At 37.1% G+C, this 12,500-nt stretch overlaps 1 protein-coding gene, 1 long non-coding RNA gene and 1 pseudogene across 2 annotated transcripts; all 3 read right to left on the bottom strand.

Annotated features, from left to right (window-relative positions):
- Nucleotides 1–5,258: 5,258 nt before the first annotated feature.
- Nucleotides 5,259–6,309, bottom strand: LOC126624779 (uncharacterized). Its single transcript, XR_007624218.1, has 3 exons — nucleotides 6,051–6,309; nucleotides 5,658–5,975; nucleotides 5,259–5,514 (listed from the first exon to the last, which is right to left on the bottom strand). It is a non-coding gene; the product is annotated as an uncharacterized LOC126624779 (long non-coding RNA).
- An 8-nt stretch (nucleotides 6,310–6,317) lies between these two features.
- On the bottom strand, nucleotides 6,318–7,754 carry LOC126622638 (F-box/FBD/LRR-repeat protein At1g13570-like; annotated as a pseudogene).
- Nucleotides 7,755–8,371: 617 nt separating this feature from the next.
- On the bottom strand, nucleotides 8,372–11,470 carry LOC126624775 (F-box/FBD/LRR-repeat protein At1g13570-like). Its single transcript, XM_050293889.1, has 5 exons — nucleotides 11,282–11,470; nucleotides 9,805–10,079; nucleotides 9,264–9,660; nucleotides 9,023–9,178; nucleotides 8,372–8,872 (listed from the first exon to the last, which is right to left on the bottom strand). The coding sequence occupies exons 3-5, from the start codon at nucleotides 9,351–9,353 to the stop codon at nucleotides 8,774–8,776; spliced, it is 345 nt and encodes a 114-aa protein (XP_050149846.1). The 5' UTR covers nucleotides 9,354–9,660; nucleotides 9,805–10,079; nucleotides 11,282–11,470; the 3' UTR covers nucleotides 8,372–8,773.
- Nucleotides 11,471–12,500: the final 1,030 nt, after the last annotated feature.

Below are 12,500 nucleotides of genomic sequence, written 5' to 3'. Positions count from 1 at the left end.
TTAAAGCCCTTGTCACAAGCTTTAATTTATTTATTGTTCAATTTATTTACTATGGCTGGAATTACCGCCTATTGCTTTAATTTATTTATTGTACTTATCTTTTGTTACGATGAGTATAACAAGGACCCAGAGTTCCTTGATTAGATCAGAACCTGCAGTTTCTTGATCCTCATCATATACAAATGATTGGACCTGAAGTTCCATCATACAAAAAGATCAGGCATGAAGTCCTTTGATCCTGAAGATCAGGACATGAAATTCCTTGATGAGTACCGTAAGTTTAAAGTGCCGCAGTGCCTCAACTTAACCATAATAAAGGACATAAGAGTCTCAGTTCACAGACTATTAAACAAAGACCAAAAGTTCCTCATGTCCATACTCAAAATGGTTTAGCAGAAGCATTTATTAAGTGGGTGAAATTGATTACCAACGCTCTGCTCATGAAAACGAAATTGCCAGTTTTCTACATGGGGACATGTAAACTTTACATGATGCATTATTAATTCGGTTGAGATATGTTATCAACCATCAATACTTCTCAGTACAACTCGGGTTTGGGAACCAACCAAACATTATACATTTACGAGTTTTTGGTTGTGTTGTCTATGTGCCTGTAAAACTGCCACAACGTACTAAAATGAGGCATCATTGCAGATTAGGCATTGATGTTGAACACCATCTATCATTCAATATTTGGAACCCTTGACTGGGGATATGTCTACCGCATGATTTGCGGACTATGATTTTGATAAGACAGTTTTCCCGCCATTAGGGGAGAAAATAATATCGTTCCAGAAGAACGATGAGAAAATATCATTCCAAAAGAATGATGAGAAAAGACCGTTCCAAAAGAATGATGAAATATGAATAATTGAATGATGCAACGAAAGTGATGAAATCATATATACTTACTGCAAATGTGCCTACAAGAATTGATGTCTCTGTTGGATAAAATAATGAGACAGTAAATGATTTATCTGTTGCACGCCTGAAGCGTGGCAAATTTTTAGACTCAAAAGGTTCAGTTATTCGAAAAAAGAATAATATGGCACTACTGAACTATTGCATTCCCGAAGCATAACTGTTGCATGCCAGAAGCATGACAGTCGCCGCATGGATACACGTCCCAGATAGGACAATCCACAGACATGGGAATGTTGATGTCTCATACATGGAGCATAATAGACATATAGGTTCCAATGACTCAACTCCCGGAAGTGGAGATTAAAATCCAAGCTCTATAACGCTCAAGAGGAGGTTATGAACCACATTCTCTAAATTATGACTATCCTGGAAGAGATAGCGTCATGCCCTTGAAGAGGCAATGGATATCCAAAGAAATGAAAAGCTTTTATGCATGCGCATGCACATGAGAATATGGGATCACGGATTGATGATAACCAATGGTAATTTTGGTTTTTACAAGTAGCTACTAAATTCATCAATGAGCTGTGTTAATATTGAGTCACGTTCTTTTGTTCGTCGACAAAAGAAAAATTATTGGCGAAAATGGAGAAAGGCAATTCCATTACAATTTTGTAAGAACGTGGGCAAATGAACCTATATATATTTGAATACAATACAAATAGCCAAAGGATGTTAAACCAAGGAGGTTATATATGGGCATTTGTAATACAGTGTAATACACTTACATGATATGACACAAGGTTGTAAACGAGTTCATATGAATGGAGAATTATATACGAAGGGTTGTGAGTCGCCCACATTATATCTCCATAAGTAAATCCCTCAAGTATACATGGGAGCAAATTTCTCTGTATAAATTCCAAAGGAAAATGTGTCATGAAGTGTAGAAAACCCTTGAAGGATTCAAATTGCTTGAAGTAAGCCTCTGAAGGGTAAAACATAAAATATGTACTCAATACCAATGGATGATATAAATTGCCTTAGTGAGTACTATCATTATGATATTGTTGCAACATACTAAAATCTCTTGCAAGAGTCAATGACATTAAATTATAACTCTTGAAGAGTTGATGATATTAAATTGGGACTCCTGAAGAGTCTAGAAAAATTATAAAGTGTTGAAGGAATTATTGTCTCGAGCTGCAGATCGAACAATCTACCAACACGAATCTTATCCATGATATTTATGTTATTAAAAGAACCATATGAATTGAAGATTATGAGTTGAATACTCATATGATGAAGACACTAAGAATAATCATTTATCTTCGTGAGGGTAAAGATAAATTAATATTTGGTCCAGAAGTACCACATCTTAGTGAAGCATATGCTTTATTGTATTTGGCACAATACATTGAATGAAATAAAGCTTATTTATTAATATCTCCAAGAAATTACAGATATATACATACACATGAGTTAAAACAAACAAACAGGATGGAGCCTTCACAAAGGTTGCTCATGAGAAGCCTCAATACTCGGAAGTACCCCAGAAGGGGGAGGCACTGGAGATTGATCATGTGGCACCCCAGTACTTAGCAAAACACCAGAAGGGGAAGGCATCAGTTGCTTTCGGAATCTAGCAGCGAACCTCTGGTGATCACTTTGAATCCGACTTTCGGATTCCTGCAGTTGGACGAGCTTTCTTTTCATGCTCGTAGAGTAATTATTTGCAAGCACGTGTAACACCCTATTCTCGTGCTTGAGCCCTCTGATCTCTTGTTTAAGACTTGCCACCTCCGCCATCAATGATTCAACTTGGCGAGTTTGAGCAAGTAGGCGTTGGCCCATATTGGACACAGAGCCAGCACACTGAACACTGAGAGCCAAGGAGTCTTGAACGGCCGACTCTTCAGACCGTTTTGAAAGGATCTTGTTATCCCTTGGAGTGAGAAGATTCCTAGCTACCACAGTAGCGGTTATGTTATTCTTCATCACAGAGTCCCCAATCGTAAGAGAACCATTAGAAGATAAGAAGGACGGGCGCCATATATTATCCTGACGCTGCTCGTCTGTATCACTCCTAAGACTCAAATCTAAGCAAATGTTAGATGGGCAAGTCATTTTTCAGAAATGATGAAGGAAAAATAGAGGTCAAAATAAAATTTCAAAGGTGCAAGATAAGGGAAATTTCTACAGGCAGCAACTTTCTGAGCATACTCTTGAACACAATTGATGTCTCTATAAAAGAAGAGGCAGCATAGCCACTTGTTCAAAGATCGATGAGGTACCGTTCTCCGAATTTCAAAAGCCAGATTTTCCTGAATAAAATTCGTTGGCATTTTTCAGACGTAATCTCAGCTTTTCAGATATCGCGTGCAACTTTGTCAAAGATCTCTGACAAAGTTGAAAACGCGTAAATCTTACTGTTCTATTTACACCACAGTTGCTGACAAGAGTAAAAGCACAGCATCACCACTTGCTATTGAGAAATCTCTATATATGTCGACCTCTGTTCTCCATAACAAGGCAGACCCGCAACACTGCAAGAATACCTAACTCTTCCTCATCTCCGAGAATGCATCTTCAACATAGCATCTCGAAATACTCAGTTTTCTTCCTCTCCGAGAATACCTCTTCAAACATGTCACACCAGAGCAAGATTATCACATATCTTCAGGGACCAGAGCAAGATTATCTCATATCATGCAATCTCCCTGTCATTTCCTTTGTCCTTGTTCTTGCCTGCAAAGACAAGGATAAAGAAAGCAATATGTCGGAACCTCCACTCAAACTCCCAGTAAGGAACCGACTGCCTGGAACCTTTCCTGATTGCTTACCCAGTATTGCTCTTGAGTAGTCATCTTCAACGGTTGGAGCTGTGTCTCCAGTCACCAAGAAGTGATGAACCATCCAATTGCAAGGGTTACACTCAACTCCGGCATCAGAGGGCAAATACTGCCGGAGAAGATGCCACACATGCATGGGGGAAAAGCAGGGAAAATACTACTTAAGCAAGGGGAGCAAGTAAGGAAAGTGAAAATGATACATTGAAGCATGTGGAGACAAGCGCAACAAACGCGTGCTGATTCATCCCTGACAAAACTGAAGATCACTTGCCACATGAAGCTCCTCATGGTCCAATTTCATTCAAGATCAAGCCTCGAAGGTCCTTGAAGAAATCACAAGTCCGATTCAAGATCAAGTGTTCACTACTCTTGAATCAAATTCTGCTCCAGATAAAATGAGTAAATTCAGACCTTTGGATCAAGTTTAGCAGAAGGCCCTCCAACCCAGTTCAAGAACAAGCCTGTGGAAAGTTAACAACAACTAAAGCAACTGTTTCAGCAACTCTTCTTACTAAGAGACTAAAGCAGAACAATCAACGATCAACCTAAATGATTTGAAATCAGGGGGAGATACTCATCAGGGGGAGCATCCAAAACAGATCAAGATTTTAACGAGTCAATTGAAGACTTGTGGCCATCCAAGGGGGAGTGTTGTAGAAATGGATGTCAACTCAAATAATGGGCAAGTTGCCCTTCCACTATTTAGCATGTGATTTACTTCTATAAAAACAACACTATGGAACACAACAAAGGATGAGAGTTTCATAATTGGTGGTGGAATTCACGGGAGAAAAGATGGGAATGAAAAGAAAGAAAGAAAGAGAGGAAGAGAGAGAATGAAGAGGAAGAGAGAAAATAGAGGAAGATGAGAGGAGATAATAGAGAGAGTTATCCTTGTACTCCTATTATTTCAAATTATAATGAAAGCACCACTGCTGCCCCGAGGACGTACTCCAGTCACACTGACTGTGGAGGAACCTCGTAAATTTTGTGTCTTGTTTCATTTATTCCACTGCACCCACAGTCAATTTTACAACAATAATATATATATATATATTTATTTCATTTCAGTTTGGGATTACTGAACGAATGAAAATGTAAGACTGATTCCCGTACCGAAATTTCGGGATCGGTTCGGGATTAGGTACCGAAATTTTCGAGATTTTCGGTTTGAGATTTTTTTAATTCGGTTTCAGGATTTTTTTCGGTTTGATTTGGAATTTTCTGTATTTTTTTCCACCCGTCATCTTCCTTCTTGTGAATTTCCAAATCTAAAAACACTTATTTTAAATTTTTATGAAAAAATAAATCGAACCAAACCGAAAACTGAACCAAAAGTAACCTTACCGAAATTTCGATTTTAGCAAAAAACGGAACCGATTGAAACCGAACCCACCCCTCGTTGGAATGATTCTAAATAGACAATAAAAGCACACCTAAACATAAACGATGTGATGCTAGATCAAGTAGTCATGTGCAATGTGATATTATTTTTAAATAAATAAATTTTGCTTACATGTAGACTGTAGCATTATCACCTCACTCTAATCACGTTCAGATAAGAGCAATAAAGTTTATGGACCTTATTACTGATTAACTCAAGAAAAATGGGGTAGCTACTAGCTTTCTAGTGTGAGGAAATGTGCAATGGTTTCTAGCACCCAACGCTTTACTTCCCAAACAGAAATCCTCCATTATTTTACTACTTCAACTCAGAATCCACACACTATCTCTTCCAGTATCCTGTGATCTTGGTCTTGAAAGAAATTCGGCAACCTCGATCGATCCATAAACCCTTCTATAAAACAAGAACCGAATCAGTTAAGCATATGTCAGAGGCCTAAGAAAAGGGTATGAAAGCTGATTACCAAAAAAAAAAAAAAGAGTATGAAAGCTTGATGAAAATGTTCACAACTTATCTCAACACATATATATAATTACCATCTCTCTGAGTAAATTCTGTGGGCTGCTGAAATTCATCGATGAATCATGGTCCCAAGTAGATTATCTCGGCGTAGAGACTGAGGCACGCCTGAGCTTAAGCAACTCTTTTAAAAGTTTTGAAGAACCCTTGCTAGAAACAGGCTCGAGTCGTCTTCTCGAGCACATTTGAACTTAAAAGCAGAAATCTGAGGAAATAAAGTTCAGTCTTGAAACCAGAAATGTTGGTTTCACAAGTCGCAGCTGGCTAAATTGGTAGTTCTGGTAGTCATCTAACCAAGAAATCCCTTCTTGCACATCAGTCTCGTCAACACAAACCTGCGAAGTAATGTTGGTTTCAAATTTTAAATACAGCACAAGAAATATTGTATGCGTCAATATAATAAAACTCACCATAATTTCAAGTTCTTGTAGAGCGGGGGAGCTTCTCAGAAGGCATTGAGCACTTAAAACTTGCGCCGAAAGGGAGAAGTAAACGCTTATAGAAAGAAAAAAAAAAAATTCAGTTATAGACAGGATTCTGGCTGCTTCGCTGGAGAGGCCTAGAGCCAAATACTGGAGCAAAAAGCAGCAGACTCAATAAATACACTCACATTTCCATGGGCACGTAAATGATCATGAATTTAAAGTATGAAACGACACAATCGATGTACCTCTAAAGTCATTCTGAGTTGTGATCCTTCGAATAAGTGGCAGGTGAACAAAAAACTTTACCAAAGGACTAAAACTGAAAGGAACCAATCTAATGGAATCGCTGTCCAAATCAATGCAAACTTGAACAAGTTTTAACATATTCTCCAGATTTAAATCTCCAAAATAGCCTACAAAGTAAAAAAATTGGAGGTTTGGTGCATTAATCTTGAGGTGAGTAAGTCCGCTACATGATCTCAAAGTTAATCTCTCAAGCAGAGGACATCAAGTATCAGATTTTCCAATGCATCTTCGGCAATGGTCACTTCATGAAGATAAAGGCTCTTCAAACTCCTGAATCCTTTGAATGTGGAAGGAGGTTTGAGCAAAACAATTATATATCCTCGAAATCACCAAATCTTGACAAGAAAACAAAGATGATGGCATCTCGTCGGGGTTCCATCTCCAAACTTCAAGAACAAACTCCTTGATAGCACTTCTAGATTGATGAAGACTCCATCGAACAACTGGACCAGTGGCTATAGGACCTTGATGGACAAGCCTGAATGTATTTATGGGGCCAATGTGAAGCTCCAGTACTTGATCAAGTGCTCAAAGGTTGCAATGGGTTTAGTCGGAAAACACTGATTATCAAACACAAGATGTGGAAGTGTTGCCGTTTTGTACCTCCACTTGCTTGATAAAACACTCGTCTTCCATGCCTCCTTCATGGGCCAACGTGACAAACTTTGGTCTATAACATCACTTAACAAGTTGCTAAATCTATCCAACTCCGTCTTTCTTTTCGAAGAGGACTCAGATGGATTTCCTTGCTTCATGAAAATCAAGATTCACTAAATACATCAAAATACATTTAGATTTGCTACACCGGAAAAAGTAACATTTAGATTCGCAAACCTGTATAACCCATAAAAAATTTATTTGGCAATGAAAATGAAAAATGTTATTAGCACACCAAATTTGTCATCCTGCCCTACAGAGTACATAAATTATGACTCATAAACAAATTAGTCAATACAACATATTTAACATGGAAATAAGAATTATTTAGCCTTACTGTCTGCATAAATAGTCTCTGTAGTGTGACTATTGTATGAATTGAATGCAAGTGAAAATGAAGACTTACCATATTCGCGTCAAATTTGTTCGCCAAATGAGTTTTCTTTTGCAAGTGTGCGATGAATGCATCAAAATCTTAGCTCACATCAACTGATTGTAGTAACGAAAACTGAGAATTTCAGACATTTTGATGTGAAGAAGAAAAGAGCAGACTTTTGGGTTTGGTCTGATTATTTGATTGATAAAAACTTAATTTCATTCCCGGTCCTTTTTTTTTTTGTGTCAATCATTCCCGTGTCTTCCAAACATCAAAAGATTGTTACTTTAGTAAGAATGTTCCTGAGATTAACATAACTCTTTATTTTACTTTTTGAAATTGAAAATTGACAGAAGTCATGTCCGTCAATCATTTTGATCATTCTGTGAAAAAATTTCGTTAAATTGAGGATATTTTTGTTCAATCAACCTCTCCACTTCTTTTCCTTTTAACAAAAAAAATTTCACAAAGTACTAACATAATTGACGGTGGATAAACTCAGGGACCACTTCTATTAATTTTCAATATCTAAAATCAAAGTGAGTAGTTATGATAAATTTAGAGATCATTTTGGATGCACAGATAAACGTTTTTGAGTTAAACCACTTTAAGTTAAAAATCATTTACAATAGGTCGAACGTCGGAGAAGGGATAAAAGCTTAGAGTAAAATTTAACATTTGTTTCTGAACGGTGACCTTAGTTTGGATTTGTTTCATGAACTAAGAGTCCGTTAATTGAGATCTTTGAATTTGACAAAACATGGACCATTAGTCTTTCTAAGGAATTTTCTGTCAATTTTATTATGTGATCGAACATGTGACCCACAATGAAACGCACAATTGGCCCCGAATTAGTAACTTAATTTAGATTTGACACATAAACTTGCATATTGTGTCGTTTAGGTTGGTCATAAATATGTTTAGAATTGGATATGTGAGACCCACATGTGTGCATACTCGTAAAATATAAATTATGTAGTTCACTAATATTATAACACATGGGTTAATAAAACAACATCTAAGTGTGACAATCATCCCAAAACATTTGTCCTTATGCCATACCATTCCTTATTTGACTAGATTCTTGCAGCCATCTTCAAACTCTGGTTCAATTCGACAAAAACAGACAAACATACTCATTAAAGATTAAGGACTAGGAACAAACCACTTCCATTTCTGCGAGCAAGTTCTGTCAGCTACTGAAATTCATTGATGAATCATGGTCCCAAGTATATTATCTCTGCGTAAGCGGAGGCACGCCTGAACTGGAGCAACTCTTTCACGAGTTTGAAACAACTATTGACAGAAGATGGCTTCACAGTCATCCTCTCGAGCACTGGTGAAGTTAAGAGCAGAGATCTGATGAAATCTAGTTCAGTTGTGGAATCAGTTGGCTAAATTGGAAGTTCTGATTGTCATCAAACCAAGACTTCACTTCTTGCTCAGCAGCCATGCCATAACCACAGGCCTACAAACCATCTGTAGCATCAGAATCTTAAAAATGTGGAAAAAAAAAAAAAACATATAAACAGAAACTCATGCGGTACAGTTGGTTTGCAATTTTTAATACAGCAAAAGAATATACTTATATAGCATGGATCAAGAGAACAAAACTCACTTGAACTTCGAGTACTTGTAGAGCAGGGGAGCTTCTTAGAAGGCAATGAGCAGTTAAAACTTCATTCAGATAGCAGAAGTCAATGGTTATAGAAAGAAACCTCAGATATAGACAAGGTTGGGGCAGCTTTTGGGGCAAGGCACCAACAGACAAATACTGCGGCACATTGGATGCAGAAGGCAGCAGAATCAATGAATATGTTCAAATACCCATTTCCATGTGTAAAAGAATAATCCATTACCTCTAAAAAGCTACTCTGAATTGTGAGCCTCTGAATACAGGGCAGTCGATCAAGAAACTTGACCAAATGGCTAGAGCTGTGAGAATCCATCTAAGGTCCTCATTGCAAAAATTAATGTCAACTTCAACAAGATTTAGTGTATTCTCAAGATTAACAGTCTCAAAAGAGCCTCCAAACGCAAAGTATTGGAGATTTGGTGCGTCAACATTGAGGTGGGTAAAACCATCACATATGCTCATAATCAATCTCTCAAGAAGAGGACATGAAACAATCAGATTATCAAACATGTCTTGAGCCATGGTAACGATACCAATAGAAAGACTCTTCAAACTCCTGAAGCCTTTGAAGGTGGGAGGAGGCTTTAGCAAACAATTACGTATGTCCAGACAAACCAAATCTTGACATGAAAACAAACATGAAGGCAAATTGTAGCAAACATCAATTCCCAAAACTCAAGTATGAACTCTTAATCGAGTTTCTTGACAGATGAAGAATCCATCAATCAAAAGCAGCAGCGGCTAGAGGAGGTAGAAGGAAAAACCTTAAGCTGTGTAGGGGGCCAATATGAAGTAAGAGTACTTGATCAACAATGTTCTCAATGGTTATGTGCTTTTGAGTCGAGAAGTACTGATAATCAAACATGAGATGCGTAAGCAAAGCCGTTTTGTACCTCCACTTGCTTGATAAAACACTTGTCTTCGCTGCCTCTTTAATGGGCAAACATGGCAAAATTTGATCGATTGCATCACTTGGAAGGTTGCTAATTCTGTCCAACTCCATCTTTCTCTTCAAACAGGACTTGGATGGTTTTCCTTGCTTCAAGAAAATTAAGTATCAAAGAAGTCATTAATCTAACACAATGACACGTGGTGTCAAGACCAATTGTGTATTTATGTGTGAAGAAAACAAAATTCAAATTTCCACTTTGACAAGTAATGACCAAAATCTAATTCAGTCATGAGCAAAAGATAAACTTTCATATTCCGCTTTTACCACAATGACAAGCATGAGCCTTGTAAGAGTCTAAAATACTTGCAACTTGTTTGTACCATACTTGACTAATCTCGAAACTACTAAGTACCGGTCAATGTTATACCGTCAAGGATCTAGAAGAGTTTCCCTCCAATCAAGAGGTCAATCACAGTGCGACACATGTCGACATCAGAAGCCAGTCATAACGCGACACATGTCAACATCAGAAGCCAATCACAACACAACACATGTCAATGTCAGAACAAAACTAGAAACTCTCTTCTATAAAAAGAGATCATTCTCCCACAATATTTCCTAATGTCATTTGTACTAAATCATTCACTAGTACTCATTAAAGGAGAGCTTGAACCTCTGTATTTATGTAAACCCTTCACAATTAATGAGAACTCCCCTACTCTGTGGACGTAGCCAATCTGGGTGAACCACGTAGATCTTGTGCTTGCTTCACTATCTCTATCCATTTACATACTTATCCACATTAGTGACCGGAGTAATCTAGCGAAGGTCACAAACTTAACACTTTCCGTTGTACCAGAATGACAATGCACAGGCCTTGTGAGAGTCTAGCGATGCAGACATATGAACGAATGTCCATTTCAAATGAGTCTGCTTTTGGGCATAAAATAACCTTCTAACTCTAGCACTTCAATCAGACTCGATTAAGTGTGAGATATGACAAGTCGGAAGATGCAATCATAGCGGCTCAAGCTAACCGCGAGCGCCCCATTGGCCTAAATTCCAACACAACCAAAACATAATTTCCATAGCCAACGACAAATAAAGCTGCGAGCTTTTTAAATTAGATACAGAAATAAAACCTTTGAGCTTAACTACAAGTTGAAATGTTCTACAACTTCAAAAATGAAACTGAAATCTTCGGCATTTAAACCCAAAATCCACCACGAGAAAACCCCAAATCCGCAAGCACAGCAAATTTCCCAGATATAATTAATCAATCGAAGATTTGTGATTTGCATTGTAATGAATTGAAGGCAAATTAAACAGAAAACGAAAAGAAAAATTACCATATTCGCTTCAATTTTGTGGGCAAAAGTGCAGATAGTGAGCCAAATGAGTGTTCTCTTACAAGATGGCTGCGAATGTGGGAATGCGTTACATCTACTGATTGTGGTAAATTAGGGTTTGAATTTCAGGGCTGATTAATGATTGGTGAGAATATGACACGTCATTGCCCTCCCAATACGCGGGAACTTAGCTGCACTCCCGCCTCACAATAGGTGGGAACCTTTAACTTGTTTTCAAGTTTTTTTTTATTTTTAATTTTTATATAAGTTATATTAGGGGAGGGGCTAATTCACAACAAGATATGTGATATAGGAATATGTTATAAAAGTGGATCACCCACGTGAAGAAATATGCAACATCTACCACTTATTGACACCAACAAATGTTGAAGTTCTTGTTAGCCAACAAATGTTGAAGGTGTGCTGCCTACTTTCACACTCATTGGCCTTAACAAAGAAGATATAATTTCTTTATATAAAGACCTATCAGCTCACAAATAGAATAGAGAAGCATAGATACAATGTATTGTTTCCATTATTTTGTAATTTCAGTATGATAATCGAGAAGACTACTACTATTGTCCCGAGGATGTAGGCACATTTGCTTAATCTTGTAAAAATTGTGTCTTATTTACTTTATGTTTCATTGCACACATATCATCGATTTCAAAACAGAATAATGTTTGTTTTTTATTTTGCCTTTGTTATTTTCTATTAGTCTGTCTAGTTATATTTCTCTTCATTTATAAGTGAGATATTTTAGTTTCAAATATCAATAATAGCGAGTTTGTAACCAATTTATTCCTTTATCATGTAAATATATCATTGTATATATAAAAAAAAATTGGGTTTGTTCATTGTTATTATTGGATCGAATTGAATAATCCATAAAATTTGTATGCTAGGTTGAGGTGCCACATGTATTAGATATAGAATTTTGAAATTAAACATCCATACCTTTTAGACTTTTGATTAAGCATTTTTTTCTACAATTTGTGTCACGTGTATTAGATGTAGCGTTTTTCATAAATTATCCAACTCACTAGTATATTTAATAAAACCTAGATAATATATCAAAACTCCTAAAATCTTCTAGATAGATTTACTATTTGCCTGTCGAAATTGTCTCGTCACTAAAGCCTCTAGAAGAACCTAAATGTTGATCGCTTTGTCTGGTCCAATTTTATAATCGTCGGATAAAATTACTTTTCCTGACGAA

This window comes from Malus sylvestris, chromosome 5, assembly GCF_916048215.2.
Source record: "Malus sylvestris chromosome 5, drMalSylv7.2, whole genome shotgun sequence".
NCBI lineage: Eukaryota > Viridiplantae > Streptophyta > Magnoliopsida > Rosales > Rosaceae > Malus > Malus sylvestris.
Note: the sequence above shows the minus strand (reverse complement) of the source record. Positions and strands in the feature narration are given on the sequence as shown.